Source organism: Danio aesculapii, chromosome 4 (genome assembly GCF_903798145.1).
Source record: "Danio aesculapii chromosome 4, fDanAes4.1, whole genome shotgun sequence".
Classification (NCBI taxonomy): domain Eukaryota; kingdom Metazoa; phylum Chordata; class Actinopteri; order Cypriniformes; family Danionidae; genus Danio; species Danio aesculapii.
The window spans coordinates 55,532,704-55,549,908 of NC_079438.1; the positions used below are offsets into that span (position 1 = coordinate 55,532,704).

Here is a 17,205-nt window from a genome sequence, read left to right on the forward strand (position 1 = left end):
GGGAGCTATTACGCAAAAGTCATGCTTATAAGGGGTTTATACATTGTTGTGTGGCAGCAGTGTGTGAATATAACCAGCTACTAATAGTAAATATGTTTTCATTTTATTTGTTATAATAGCTCTTGATAAAATCAGTCTGCAGAAACGCTTCGATTGACATTCTCTCTTTGTACGTGTCATCAGAGAAAGCCCCGCCCATTAGTGACGATATCTCCCTCTTTAGCATAGGATGTTAGTCTTGTTTTTGAATCTGCCACTATGCTGACACACAGGCATTTGTAGCTCCGCCCACTTTTGAATAGAGCTCAATCTCGCTTGAATTTAAAGCGACAGACACCGAAACGGCACAATTAGGTTCAAATTCTAAAAGGTTCAATTTCAAGAGTTATAAATCATTATTTCTGTGGTATTTTGAGATCAAACTTGACATACACACTCTAGGGACATTAGAAACTTATTTCGCATCTTGTAAAAAGGAGCATAATATGTCCCCCTTAAAAGCAGCCTGGCTCACCTGAACAGTGGATTACTTTGCTCCGGTTCTTCATGGCCTCCATTAGCGCTCCAACAATCCCATCTGAAGCAGCAAGAGAGGGTGGAGGAGACTCTGGAGCATCCGTTACCTGAAAAGGAACATTCAGGATGTTTTTGATTGACAGGTACAAAAAAACGTAGCTGTGTTCTGAAAAAAACGTAATAAGGAGCCTGGGGTTTTAATAATGCTATGGGTGGACACACAAAATCTGTGCACGAAGAAATCCGCGCATTTTTATGCCCTTCGTCCAATCTATTAATTTAATTATGTAATTGTGTGTATATATTTAGTATTTATGCAAATGTATGCAAATATGCAAATTTTCTTGCATATCATTCCCTCATATTCTTGCATATCATTCCCTCACATTCTTGCATATCATTCCCTCATAGCAAATTAATGGTAAAAGGGGCGTGGTTAAAAATATTAGGACTGAATCATCAAACTTACATCAGAGAAGCACCACCACTCCAAATGCAGAAGCAGATGGTCAAATTTTGATTGAAGATTACCAAAATAAACTTTTTTTTTTAGTTGATTAACTTGGACAGATTAATACCTCGTTTCTACTGAGTGGTACAGATCAGTTCAGTATGGTACGGGTCACCTTTATCAGGTTTTTGTCTCCACTGCCAAATGGTACCCTTTTGTAGTAAATCTCAAAACTGTAAAGGTGCTTTCACACTTAGTCCGAATGTCTGGTCCGAACTAAAGTTCGATTGTCCCCCCTTTGTTACCAAAACCAAAATACAGAAAGCCACTTATGTCTATCTGCCTCAAAAAACATAAAAAACGTCACGCGAAATCTGCAGAAGATGTTTTTGGTGGAGACAAGCAGACATTATCACTGTTTGCGCTGGGTCAGTCCCGCTTGTCACCAAGGTAGGTGACACACAGACACACCCACACACACGAATTAACTTTATGAACACTAAGGTTTGTTGTACAGTTGGCGATTCACTTCCATTTTTTGGTACGATTGCATTCATATCAGAAGTAAACCGTACCCCAGATCACCTTATTCAGACAGACTCGGGTATGGCTCACAGGTGCGCACCAGAGTTCAGAAAATGGTGTACACACTAGCTAAACGTACCGTACTTTGACATCAAATGAACCCGGGTGCGGACCAAAAGTGCTAGGTGTGAAAGCACCCCAAGATACCTAGCAGATCCTGATCTTCCTGGCATGTGGTTGTTCGTCACAAGAAGACTACAAGGTTTGTTTTGAGCTTTGGTCGACCATGGCTCATCATTATGTGTATTGTTACGATGTAATGTCTCAGCTGTGCATCTAAAAATGGCACTTCCTTTGTTTTTACTCTTCTGGCTTGTTGTGCTAGTAACGATTCTCTGTAAACCAATAGTGTTCAGCTGTGCATCTCGCTCCACCCTTCTGTGGTGCTAGGTGCCCCATTAGACAGGGTACCTCAAAAGTGGTACGGTACGGTTGCTTTTTGACAGCGGAAATGGGCATACAAGTGTACCAAGCTGTACCACAGTACTAATTGTTCACCTTTGATAAATTGTAGGGTTTGTTTCATATGCAAACAAGTATCTGCATCTGAAAAGAAGTGAACCAAATGGCCTACAGGAACTCAAGAGTTGTGACCCAACCAAACCAATTAGATAATCTCCGGGGGTCATATCCTTTGTTATAAAGTAGTGTCTCACAGACAGTACTTTGGGTTAAGTTACTTGAAAAACGACGGGCAACTATCGATGCTGAGGAACTGCACTATTTACTGTCTTCAATAAAGTCTTCTCCCCGTATGAACTTTGGTCAACTTATTTATTTTATGTATTTGGAGTAATCTAAAGCATTGGCGAGCCACCCAAGAATGGTTCACCTTAAGACTGGTCCACACTTGGTCCTGGAGGGTCGATGGCCTGAAGAGTTCAGCTCCAGCCTTAATCAAACACCCCTGAACCAGCTAATCAAGCTCTTACTACATATACTAGAAACTTCCTGGCAGGTGTGTTGAAGCAAGTTGGAGCTAAACTCAGCAGGATACGAGTTTGGACACCCCCAGGGTTAAGAATAACAATGTCCTCTACTAATATAAAAATAGCAAATTTGGATTTATTACTTTAAACTTTGCTAGTGTACTCACAGTTTTAAGTTGAAACCCCTGCCGTATTTGGTCTAAAAGCGCCCCGCGGCCTCCAGTCGACACGGGCGGCTTGTTGTTTTGGTCCACTTTCTTCAGCTGCGCTCCTTCTCGAATTTGGTCCAGAAATGCGGATCTGCCTCCCGGAGAGTCTCCTGAATCCACATCTTGTGGTGGAGGAGGTCCAGGTGGAGGGGGTCCTGGAGGAGGAGGAGGAGGTGGTGGCGGCGGTGGAGCTCCACCCATTGAAGGAGGGGCTGGTGGAGATATAGAGGCTGAATGGGGTGGTGGAGGTGGCGGAGGAGCCTGTGTGGGGCCTCTGCTGGGTGGAGGAGGAGGTGGTGGGGCGCCCATGCCTGGTCTGGAGGGTGGAGGTGGAGGAGGGGCAGAGGTGGGTGCTCTGGATGGAGGAGGTGGAGGAGGTGCCCCTCTGCCTCTGGAGGGAGGTGGGGGCGGAGGAGCTGAGTTGTGGGGAGGTGGAGGAGGTGGAGCGCCTCCTCTGGATGGAGGCGGAGGAGGAGCTGGAGAAAGATTGGAGATCAATAAGATGTGAATTTAAAACAAATATTAATAGAAAGGAATGTGTTAAGACAGACCATTTAATTATTGCTGTAGGGATGGGCGATTAGTTGTTAATTAATTGTCAAAAATTTTGGTGTGACTCTGGAGTCAGATCTGAGTTTCAATAGTCATGTCAAAGCAGTTAGTAAATTAGCATACCATCATCTCAAAAACATTGCAAGAATTAGATGCTTTGTTTCCAGTGAAGACTTAAAGAAACTTGTTCATGCTTTTATCAGCAGCAGGGTGGATTACTGTAACGGCCTCCTCACTGGCCTTCCCAAAAAGACAGTAAGACAGTTGCAGCTCATCCAGAACGCTGCTGCCAGGATTCTGAATAGAACCAGGAAATCCGAGCACATCACACCTGTCCTCAGGTCTTTACACTGACTCCCCAGTTACATTCAGAATAGATTTTAAAGTATTATTACTGCTCTATAAATCACTAAATGGCCTAAGACCTCAATACATTACAGATATGCTCACTGAATACAAACCTAATAGATCACTCAGATCTTTAGGATCAAATAAACTAGAAATTCCAAGAGTTCAGTCAAAGCAGGGTGAATCAGCCTTCCGCAACCAACAGTGCCCCCTGCTGCTGGAATCAGCTTCAGGAAATGATCAGATGTGCTCCAACATTAGGCACATTCAAATCAAGACTGAAAACTGCCGTTTAGCTGTGCCTTTACTGAATGAGCACTGTGCTACATCCCACAGATCACACTATTATGTCTTTCCTTTCTTTTTTTATTCTTTTATAACCTGTTTTAACATATTTAATCTGTTTTTAATATTATTTGTTTTTATTTTCTTATACTTGTCTCTTTTATTCCTGTTTATGTAAAGCAATTTGAATTGCCACTGTGTATGAAATGTAATAAATATAAATAAACTTGCCTTAATTTGTACATTTTGTAAGCAAAGTCAGTTCTAGTAAAACTCCAGCGAGTGCTTTCAGGAGCAGGATATTTTACACACTTGTATCGTATCGTTACCTCTTAGCAAACTAACGGTAAGAGGGCCATGGTTAAAAATACTGTGGATGAAGTATCAAATTGACATCAGAGAAGGTCCGCCACTCCAAACACAAGAAATTGGTCAGATTTTAATTGAAGATTACCAAAAACACATTCCTTCGGTTGATTAACTTGCACAGATAAATTTTTCACCTTAAGAATAACAATGAGCACAACCAAAATACACAGTAAATCTGACTTGACGCAAACTTTAAACTATTCTCCTCCTACATTTTAAGTAGTTTAGAAGAGTTTAAAGTTGAATGCCCTACCATATTTAGTCTAAAACTGCAAATACTAACAAGCTACATAACATCCAAATTGATTTAATCGGACGATGATAAAAAAAGTGAATCATCTGTGATCATGACATGATCATGTTTGCGTAGATTTTCAGTTAACTACACTGCATGTGAAATTAATACATAAAATAACAAGCTTTTACTCCAAAATCATAACTTGATCTTCAGAACTTCCTAACTCGATCAACATCCTTCTGTGAATTGATTCTGTAGTGGTGTTATTATTAGTCATGCTGAATCAATAAAAGATGTTCAATATTCAGCATTTAATGCAGTGCTATTGAGATTTCTTGGGTTTCCTCATGAGATTTACTACTGAACACACAACCGTGCTTCCCTGACAAGATGTGCATGACAATCACAGGTATAATTAATTGCATTTGCAATCATTTTAATTAATCGCCTAGCCCCATAAATTAGAAAATAGCGCACACCTAATGTGGTGACGATGCACAGAATTGTTTGAACGAGTGATTTAGTGAATCACTCATTAAGACAGGCACACACACACCACCTACTGGTATTTTAGTGTTACATTTATTACTGACAGGTCTACATCAGGTAGGGAAACAGCACACAGACTTTATTAAATTAACATTACTGAATATTGCACACCACTCTTAAACCAACGCACAAACACACACACATATGTACTTTCTATTCTTTTGAAAGACGCTTTTTCACTGCGCTGTATGGTCGGGCATAGCTTGATTAGACTAGTTTTTCTTGGTTTACTTAAGGTGCTTAAAGTGGGTGGGATTATATATTAATTATAGTTGTGCTTTACCTTTAATGCTATGACTTAAATATTTTTATATTCCATCTTATGCCTCTCTTGTTGGTTTTGCTCCTTGTTTACCAATAAGAGGAATGTCTGGATCTCTTCTGACCAAACGCTGCCATTTCAGGTCTTTTTCTTGCAGTAGTGTTAAATAGTTTAGTGGCTCTGCTTGACTATTTAAATACAGTGGGTTTGGCGTCTCATGTCACAAATCAACGATGCTGCTAGTGACCATTCTCTCAAACCAATTGGTAATCCTCAGTGTGTGTTTACATATTGTTTTAGTAACAATACTGCTTGCTTGGAATCTCTATGGCGCTAATAAAAGTAGGCAGATACTAGGTGAAAAATGCAGTGGAAAAGCCCAGAAAAGTAAGCCGTAGTGAACTGAACTGTGCATTGGAAAAGTGCTTTAATATATATATATATATTTTAATCTATTTGTCTAATGAACTTTGCATTGTGATTGCTGGATGAATCTTCTTTTTAAGGGGTTTTAGTTAAAACCATCTGCTGAATGCATTAAGGTAAATGTAAGATGGAGAACGCAGCTGGAGCATCATTCCTATAGGAGGCACAGTGTTCATTCTGGCTCCTCAGAGATGAACTTATTCCAGAAAGTCAACGCTAGTACAAATCTTAACACAAAGATAAACCTGGACGGAGGAACACTCGGCGTCTCTTGGATATGAAGACAACACTATTACCGCAACTCAACTACGTTTCACCTGCTTGGGAAGAAGTTATTTAAATTCGGGATATTGTGATGTGTTTGTTCCGGAAAGAAAACAGTGGAGGGATTTCCCTTAATTCAGAAACAGTGGGTAATGATGGAGAGAATAACTCCTGCCTTTTTTCACTCCTGAAGTTTTTTATGCTCAAACAGCAACAGCTTAATGGCCAAAAAGAGACCCTTTAAACTTAATTTTAATCACTGCAAATCCATGCAAATGTGGAAAGTTACCTACCACACCACCTTGGAGGTCCTGAAGGGCAAATTATTGAACATTATTATAACACAACATACAGTCATTTCACTTAGATAACTCGTAGAATTGCACCTACAAGTAAACTCTTGGACTCACCTTGTCGTCGCATTTCGTTTTTGACCGCCTCCACTCCTCCTTGCTTCTCGATGAGGTCGTAGATGACTTTAGACGTCTCTTTGTCTTTGAGTTCGTCCTCAGAAATGCCACACATGTCGAACAGTTTCTTAAGGTCTGGGTCCAGGTTATTCAGCTGAGGAAAGATAAAGATAAAGAACCCATTAAGGGAATGTAAAGATTATCTTAAGAATATAGTAAACAGTGTAAATAAAAGTTTTATTAATATATTATATTATTATAAAATATTATACATTTAATATTGACCATTTTATCTGTTTTTAATCATTTCTATTCTTGTTGTTTTTATTTTCTTGTTTCTTTTATTCTTGTTTTTGTAAAGCACTTTGAATTACCATTGTGTATGAAATATGCTATATAAATAAACTTGCCTTGCCTATTAATATTATTTACTATATAACAAATATGGTAAACAATATAAATATAGTAAATATTTTTTAAAAAGACGTCAATAGTAGCAAAATTTATTTATGTTTATTTTGTTGTGGCATTATACCTCATTGTAAGCGAGACTTCAGTTAATAATCAATCAACTATAAAAACGTTACATTTTAGGATGAGTGTTTTTTTTTTAACTAATAATCTAATTTAGTAAGGATACATTCAACTGCTTGTTTGTTAATGTCCGCATGTAACATTTATGCTACAAAAAAGTTATTTCGAACATTTTATTCATCTGAGAATCCCGAAATAAAATTGTATGTCAGTTTCCATCACAGGAATAAAGTGCATTTTAAAAGTATACTGAAACCATAAGCAGTTGGGTTTTGTAAACTATAAAATATTTCATTTATTACTGAATTTTAATTCTATTAAGTTCAGACTTGGTGTGCATAAGAGACATTATGAAAAAAAATAATAATAATAATCCCAGGGAAAAAAAACATTATGAGCCCCAAACTTCCAATAGTAATAATAATAATAATAATAATAATAATAATAATAATAATAATAATGTATAAAATATTTAAATAATAAATATAATTACTACTACTGCTTCTAATAATAATAATAATAATAATAATAATAATAACAACAACAACAATAAAAATAATTATAATAATATATAAATGTGTAATATATATTTAAATAATTAATAATAATAAAAAATAAATGCATTATATATATATATATATATATATATATATATATATATAGATATATATATATATATATATATATATATATATATATATATATATATATATATATATATATATATAATAAATAAATAATAATAACAATAATATATATAAATGTGCAATATATTTAAATAATAAATATAATTACTACTACTACTAATAATAATAATCATCATTAAAATAATAACAACAACACATAAATGTATAACATATTTCAATAAATAAACAACAACAAAAATAATAATAACAACAATATATAAATGTATAATATATATAAATAATAAAAATAATAATAATTAAATAATAATAATAATAATAATAATAATATATAAATGAATAATATAAATAATAAATAGTAATAGTAATAATAATAATAAAATAATAATATTATATAAATGTATAATTTATTTAAATAATAAATATACATACCACTACTGCTACCAATAATAATAATAATAAAAAAAAAATATATATATATATATATATATATATATATATATATATATATATATATATATATATATATATATATATATATATAAATGTATAATATATTTGAACAATAAATATAATTAATAATAATGAAAAAAAATAAGTGTGTATATATATATATATATATATATATATATATATATATTATATATATATATATATATATATATATATATATATATATATATATATATATATATATATATATATATATATATATATTATATATATATATATAATATATATATTATATATATATATAGTAAATATAATAAATAATAATAAATACTACTAATTAAATATAAATAGTAAATATAATAAATAATAATAAATAATAATAATAATAAATAATTTATTTAAATAATAAATAAATTACAACTACTACTACTACTACCAACAATAATAATAATACATAAATGTATAAATACATTTAAATAAGATAATTGAACAACAAATAACAATAATAACGATATATAAAAGTATAACATATATAATGTGTTATCGACGTCTTCTTTTAAAATGAATGTGACTAACTTTGCTCCTTCACAGTCTTATGCAATAAGATTAAGACATTTTTAAACATTTTAAGGAGGGTCGAATATTTCAGCATATTCAAGCAGACGAATGCGCAGCATGAGAGGCTTAAACTTAATAATTCTGTCCTCAGATAATAAAAAAAGATCTCGATGCAGATCGCCCACCAGCGCAGGCCCAAATAAATCCCCTTTATGTAATCTCGCATTTAGAAGAGTTCAAATTAAAAACCACACAGATCTAATATGCGCTCCCGGCTCCATGAATAAAATATGAGTCTCGATTTTAGGAAAATGATTGTTTGGGATTATACAGATGCAGGATTGTGTAAGAGACTTGCATTTGTGAATCGTATCCCAGCATGCCCTCTGATTCAGCAGATCATGAAAGCATGTAAACAACTGCGCCTTAAAACGCACGTAACACTGAACATCACTGATTTTAGTATTAAATAAAATACTGTGATGGAAATACTCACATCAAATCCTGTGTTGGGATCCCAGCCTACATGTCCAACATGCCTGGAAAAATACATTGGGAGAGAGAGAGAGAGTGTGAGAGAGACCTAAGAAATGGTTAATTTAATTCATCTCATTTTTGTAGCGCTTCTACAATGTAGATTGTGCCAAAGCAGCTTAACATAGAAGTTCTAGTAAACTGAAAGTGTGTCAGTCAGTTTTCAGAGTTGAAGTTCAGTTTAGTTCAGTCTGTTGAAAGTCCAACATTGAAGAGCAAATCTATCGATGTGCAGCTGTACAAGTCCCAAATCAAGCAAGCCAGTAGGAGGAACAAACTTCACTAATTGACAAATGTTAATGTAAAATTATGTGTCTTATTTAAATAATCTATCAATTTATTATAATTATCAAACTTATTTTTTTGCCTTTTATATCTTATTTACTGTATACAGGGGTGGATTTAACCAATAAGCAAGGTAAGGCTGCAGGAAATCTGAGGGTCCCCAAATAAATACCTAGAAGTATATAGAATTCTAAAAATTATATATACCATTGTTTTTTTAATCATATTTTGTACAGTGAAAGTCTAAAAATGTAAATTTTTACGTAATTATTACAAAATCTGTGCAAATGTGTCCCCTACCTTCAATCATGGACCAGTCCAGCGGTCAAATCAGTAAAGATTTAGTTTTAAAACGAAATGGTTCATTTATTATGTTCAGTTGTGAATTCATCTTAAGAAAACAAACGGTTCTAAACGTTTTACAAGGCGCTTTACATGTTAATATTATTATCATTATTATTATTATTATTATTATTATTATTATTATTATTATTATTTCGCATTTAGATAAAATATAGAAAATGAGATCAAATGTCGATATAAAAAACCTGCAAAATAATAATAATTAAAAAATTAAGTACAAAAGGTGCATTTTAGAACTTTTGGGCCCTTATCTGTATATTTTATTAATTTGATGATGTTAATATACTTCATATCCTATACATATTTAAAATGCTTGGCAATGCTGTGCAAAATGTCATGCCAATAAAGCGACTCGACTTAAATAAATACTTAAGATAAAATACATAAATTCATACATTTATTCATTTTTCTTTGGCTTTGTGTTTTATTCATCGAGGTCGCCACTGTGGAATGAACCACCAACTATTCTAGCATATGTTTTACACAGCGGATGCCTTTCCAGCTGCAACGCAGTACTGGAAAATAATAAATCAATAAAAATAATAATAATATTGATTCATTTTGCTTTGGCTTAGTCCCTTATTTATCAGCGGTCACCACAGCAGAATGAACCACCAACTATTCCAGCATATGTTTTACGCAGCAGATGCTCTTCCAGCTTTAACCCAGTACTGGGAAAAAATTCATTAATAATAATAATAATAATAATAATAAATCTTTCTTTGGCTTTGTCCCTAATTTATCAAGGGTCGACACAGCAAAATGAACCACCAACTATTCCGGCATGTTTTGCGCAGCAGATGCCCTTCCAGCCGCAACCCAGTACTGGGAAAAAAATACATTATTATGATTAATAATAATAATAATAATAATAATAATAATAATAATAATAATAATAATAATAATACCCATACACACTCCTTTATACACTATGGCTAATTTAGTTTATTCAATTCACCTATAGCACATGTCTTTGGACTGTGAGAAAACTGAAGCACCCGGAAGAAACCCATGCCAATAAAAATGGACAATAAAATAACATCATTAACATTAATAATATATATTTTAATCAAAATCTAAAACAGTTTAAGGTTTACGAAATGCATTGAGTAAATAAAATACAATACATTATGGAACATAAACGGTCATAGTAATCATCTTTAACATGACTCCTGGAATATAACTGGAAGATTACCCTCACATGCACTCACGTCTGACATATACAGTATTACATGAGATTAAAAACAAGTGTCCATCTGATTACACCACACATCACAGCATTAAGCTGAACTCCAGGAATCTGGGATCTAGGGCTGGTGACATCATAAGATCATAATAAAAATGAATGCATGTCAACATTTGTATGTATTCAGTTAACACTCGATCACGTGAAAGAAATGAATAAGCAAGTCAGCTTTATTTCTAAAACACTTTTTACAGTGTAGGTTGTGTCAAAGCTGATGTACACAGAGAAACTGGAAAATAGAAAAAGCCCTGGCAATATTTCTGATTATTAGGGATGCATCAATATGTTCACTGATACACTACATTAAACTTGTACACATAGACATAACCTAAATGCTATTAGACTTCAGGTTAACTAGGTTTATATAAAATAACTTGTATTTGATTGTAACTTATAAAAGTTCATTTTAAACAACAATTATTATAATTTTTTGTAAATTTAATAATCTATCTGTGTATATACACTTTATATATATATATATATATATATATATATATATATATATATATATAAATATATATATATATATAAATATATATATATATATATAAATAAATATATATATATATAAATAAATATATATATAAATAAATATATATATAAATAAATAAATATAAATAAATATATATATAAATAAATAAATATAAATATATATATATATATATAAATAAATATAAATAAATATATATATAAATAATAAATATAAATATATATATAAATAAATAAATATAAATATATATATAAATAAATAAATATATATATAAATAAATAAATATAAATAAATATATATATAAATAAATAAATATAAATAAATATATATATAATAAATAAATATAAATAAATATATATATAAATAAATAAATATATATATAAATAAATAAATATAAATATATATAAATAAATAAATATAAATATATATATAAATAAATAAATATAAATATATATATAAATAAATAAATATAAATGTATATATAAATAAATAAATAAATATAAATATATATATATATATATATATATATATATATATATAATATATATATATATATATATATATATATATATATATATATATAAATTTATTTATATATATTTATATATATATATATATATGTGTGTGTTTTGAAAGTCGGAAAGAGTGAAATAAAACATTTAGAAATAAAAATGATAGTACAGTAGCTGCAACCTGGGAAACCACTGTAGCTCTAATTCTTTCATGCACATAGAAATAAGCAATAACAAAAAAATAAACTATTTTTGGAGTCAGTTCTGGCAGTCACCGTATCCACACATTATAAAACAAGATTTGAGATGGTGTTCGTTGAGATCAGAATATCGGTTAGTCCAGTTATCAATAACTTTTGCAGCAAATACAGTTTAAGCAATTTATCTGGTGTGTTTGTGAATTTGCAAGATTTTATGCGCATTTTAGCATTTTCATAAATCAAAATATGCAGAACATAACTAAAGAGCACAAGGAAAAGTAATGGAAAACATAGAACCACGTTGGTTTGAACTAAAGCGAACTCACCGAAAATTGCTCGGGGTGCCGATTTCAGCTTTGGATATTTTCTTCTTCTTGTTGTTGTTTTTGCCTTTGCTTTTGTCTTTTGCCCTGTTGAAGTTGCTTTGGAGGTTGTTCATCTGAGTGTTATTGTGGTAGCGCTGATTAGTGATCTCTGGGTTCTTGATGTCCACCGTCGCCATTGGAAGTGCTGGTCCTGATGGTCCTGAAGGTACTGATGGTCCTGAAAAAGTCAAAAGCAAATATATATTTTTTTAATTATGCATTTATTAATGTTGTGCATTTTTTAAAAAAGTCTTTTGTGATTAATAAACAGATTACATTCAAATCAGAGTACAATTTTGGTGCTGCTTTTATTATAGCTATTTTTTAAATAACTACTTTTTATTTGATCAGCATTTTAATGTTACCACTTCTACCATGTTAATACAGCATCGACCACGTTTTGGTAAAAATAAACAAATAAATAAATAAATAAATAATAACAATAATAATAATAACGATAAAAATAAAATAAAGTATGACACAAAAAAAACCCAACAAAATTCACTTGTATGTAAATGTTTTTCAAAAATATAAAAGCTTCACCGGACTAAAACAAGATTTTATAAAAAGTTAAATTAAAATAATTTTTTTAAAAAAAGTATGTTTTTTTTTTTTTTTTTATACAAATAACTGCAAAAAAAGGCGAAGCATATTTTACAAAACTTTTGTCTCTAATATAACCGCACTAATAATTTTACAGAAAATATTTCAGACAACTAAAGGTGCTCCAAACTTACCCAGACCTAAACATAAAATTATATTTAAAATATATATATAATAAAATTAAAATATATAATATAATAAAATATAATATAAAAAACAAAAGTACAAAAAATACATCTTCATATACATATACATATATATATATATATAATAAATCATGCATAAAATATAATAAATCATGCATAATCATGTATTATAAAATAAATTATAAAATAAATCTAATTAATAAGTGAATTTAAAAAAAATGATGCATCCTGAGGCTTTAAACATTTGGCAAGTGTTGTTTGTATTTTTATTTTCTCTCTCAACTCTCTTTTTTTATGAGAAATTATCCATTCATCACATCCAGATCCAATGAGGATTCAATAGAAATGTACTAAACTCAAAAATGTGCATTTAATGCAAAAGCATCTGAACAATACTTCTTGTCCAATCACACAATTAACTTTAGTCTCCACTAAACCCTCTCAGGTCAAACCTACCCGTGTCCTCAACATTGTAATCCGGTGCGAACAGAAACGCAGGGCTGCAGCGTCTGCTAAAATCTCCAACCCCTAAACCCACATTGAGCAGTAGTTTCCCCATCAGCACACAGGTGCGTTCGCTGTCCCCTGCGGGCTGTGAGAGGGGCCCGTACAGTTCGTCCTGCGGCAGGACCAGGCACTGCAGAGGAGCCAAACATCCTCCAAAATCTGAAGCCCCGTCCAGAATATCATCGGTCGGCGCGGATAGAAAAGTGGTGCAAAACATCATCTCTGAACGCAGCCGGATGAATGCAGGTGTGATTTCTGCTTCTCTCTGCCAGCATTTGACTGAGCTAAATCCCGCCTCGCTGCTTTAATCCCAGCAAATGATACACCAGCGCTGGATTTTACATAACTGCTAAAGCCAGGAATAAGCTGATGCAAAGCTGCTGGGTTCTTAAAGGCGGAAATCACATCAAAATGTACTCGTCTTATTTGTTAGATGTATACAGGAGCGCTTGTTATACACGATGTATCTGTGCACCTCATTGTTTTGCTAAAGTTAATTAAATATCATAACCTTCCCTCTCCCCACTAATTGACTTTTTTTCACTTCAGGTCACATTAAATTCCTATCAGGAATTCAGGGCGGGACTATCAGAACTAAAAGGCGGAGCTATTACTCATTTAGGGCGGAGCTGCCAGTCCTGAAATGTGGGGCTAAAAGTCATTTAGGGCAGACCTATCCATCATTTAGGGCGGGGCTATCAGAACTGAAAGGCGGGGCTATTACTCATTAAGGGCGGAGCTGTCAGTCCTGAAATGTGGGGCTAAAAGTCATTTAGGGCAGACCTATCCATCATATAGGGCAGGGCTATCAGAACGGAAAGGCGGGGCTATTACTCATTAAGGGCGGAGCTGTCGATCCTGAAATGTGGGGCTAATAGTCATTTAGGGCAGACCTATACATCATTTAGGGCAGGGCTATCAGCCATTTAGGGCAGACCTATCCATCATATAGGGCAGGGCTATCAGAACTGAAAGGCGGGGCTATTACTCATTAAGGGCGGAGCTGTCAGTCCTGAAATGTGGGGCTAATAGTCATTTAGGGCAGACCTATCCATCATTTAGGGCAGGGCTATCAGCCATTTAGGGCTGAGCTGTCGATCCTGAAATGTGGGGCTAATAGTCATTTAGGGTGGAGCTATCTGTCATTTAGGGCAGGGTTATCCGGTCTGCAAGTTTGGGCTAGGGCAGGGCTATCAGTCCAGCAAGGCGGGGCTACTAGTTATTTAGGGCGGAGCTGATGGTCATAAAATGTGGGGCGAACAGTCATTTAGGGTGGAGCTTTCTGACATTTAGGGCAGGGCAATCAGTGCTGAAAGGAGGTGCTATTAGTAATTTAGGGCAGAGCTGTCGTTCGTTTAGGGCAGGGCTATCAGTCCTGCAAGTTGGGGCTATTAGTTATTTAGGGCGGAGCTGATTGTCATGATTTTTGGGGTTAACAGTCATTCAAGGCGGAGCTATCTGATATTTAGGGCAGGGCAATCAGTGCTGAAAAGAGGTGCTATTAGTAATTTACGACAGAGCCATTAATAATTAAGGGCAGGGCTATCAGCAAATCTGCAATTTGGGGTTAGTAGGTATTAAGGGCGGAGCTATCTGTCATTTAGGGCAGGGCTATCAGAACTGAGAGGCAGGGCTATTACGCCCGATTCACACGGGGCTTCAGCATCAACGCTTGACCGAGGGTGTGTCTGAAGCTGGGCATGACGGGATAGTCATAGCAGCATCAGCCAATGAAATTAGTCTGCAATCGGCGGAGCAAAAGGGCGGAGCTATCTGTCATTTAGGGCAGGGCTATCAGAACTGAAAGGCGGGGCTATTAGTCCTGAAAAAGGGGGGCTATTAGTCATTTAGGGCAGAGCTATCTGTCATTTAGGGCAGGGCTATCAGTTCTGAAAGGCAGGGCTATTAGTCATTTAGGGGCGGAGCAATAAGTCCTGAAAGGTGAGACTAAAAATCCTTTAGGGCAGAGCCATCTGTGTGTCTCGTTTCTGCCCTGCTTTTGTCCATTAGACAATCTTCACTCATTTTGTTAACAGATTTCTTTTCAATTCTCAGCAAGATATTGCAAACCAACCATGACTTTGTTAGAAATTGGTTCATATTAACAGCTGATAAAATCCTCTCAAACCGGTATAACATGTGTTGCACCAGAGCTAATGTTGTTCATTTGAATCCAAACTTTAGATCATGAGTTTACATGTGTATTAATCACTTAACACAGTCACTGGATGACCCAGTCTGGGTGTAAAGAGCAGCTCCACACACCCAAAACAAAGACAATTGCATTACAATAAGCAGATATTTGAAGTCAAAATTAACTTCAGCTCTGTTCAGTATTTAGGATACTGCGACTCAAGCAGCAGACTTTCCAGTAGAGCTGGATTTCGGTCTCTGGGTGGATGGTAAAGCGCAAAAAAATAAACTGTTAAGATAAATTAGTTAGTGTGTGGTAACAAGAGTCTGGGGGTCACATAAAAAGACCACCAAACTGGGAGCAAATGCGTGCATGTTTGTGGATTATACTCAGTGCATATTTATTTTTAAAATAGTTTTTAAATTTTAATATATGCGCGTCAAATTGAATCAAAAAAGGTGAAAAGTAAATAAAAAATAGCTAATATATAATTAATATGTAAATAAATGAAACAAATAAAATATTAAAATAAATAAAATAAAAATAAATTATTTAAATATTTATAAAATTAAAATAAATAATCAATTAAATAAAAATAACAGAATAAACCCAGATACACAATAATAATAAAATACAATATATGCACTATGTATTTATATCATATTTTATAAACTTAACATTAAAATAATTATTAAATACGTTAATTTATTAAATATGAATTTATAAATGAACAATAATTTTTTTTAAATAATAGAGGCGACTTGAATTGTATTTCTCAATTTCAGAGTTATAGTTAAGTGCTTCAGTAAATATAATTTTCGATTTATTCTGTGCTGATGACATTTGTCAAATTTAACACAAAAATAAAGCATAAAAAAAGTAACAATAGTTTTAACCCGTCTAGACATATTATCATTACTGTAACTCATTAATAAACAACCTACCATTAGGTGGCTCACGTCTTTTTTCTGCAAAACAAAATTAAGATAACCATCACTTCTAAATTCACAACTCTTCGTAAGTTTTATTAGTGAAAGAGTAAGATTTAATCTATTTAGTGGCGTGAGAAAGATCAGAGGGTTTTTTTGGAGTTTAATATTAGTCTGAAATGTACAGAAAATAGACTGAGAAGCACAATCGTCCGCTTGTCCCGGCAGGAGCTGCTGAGTCAGTGCACGCAAACAGAGGAAGTGGTTAAAGAGCAAAGCTAATCAGAAACAGACCCCACAAAAAACGTC

At 33.3% G+C, this 17,205-nt stretch overlaps 1 protein-coding gene across 1 annotated transcript in view; it reads right to left on the reverse strand.

The window, feature by feature from the left end:
• Positions 1 to 17,205, reverse strand: part of waslb (WASP like actin nucleation promoting factor b) — a 37,031-nt gene that overhangs the window by 1,131 nt on the left and 18,695 nt on the right. The window contains 5 exon segments of the mRNA XM_056456162.1: positions 515 to 623; positions 2,649 to 3,166; positions 6,394 to 6,547; positions 9,079 to 9,121; positions 12,539 to 12,755. Coding sequence (XP_056312137.1) covers positions 515 to 623; positions 2,649 to 3,166; positions 6,394 to 6,547; positions 9,079 to 9,121; positions 12,539 to 12,755 — 1,041 coding nt within the window.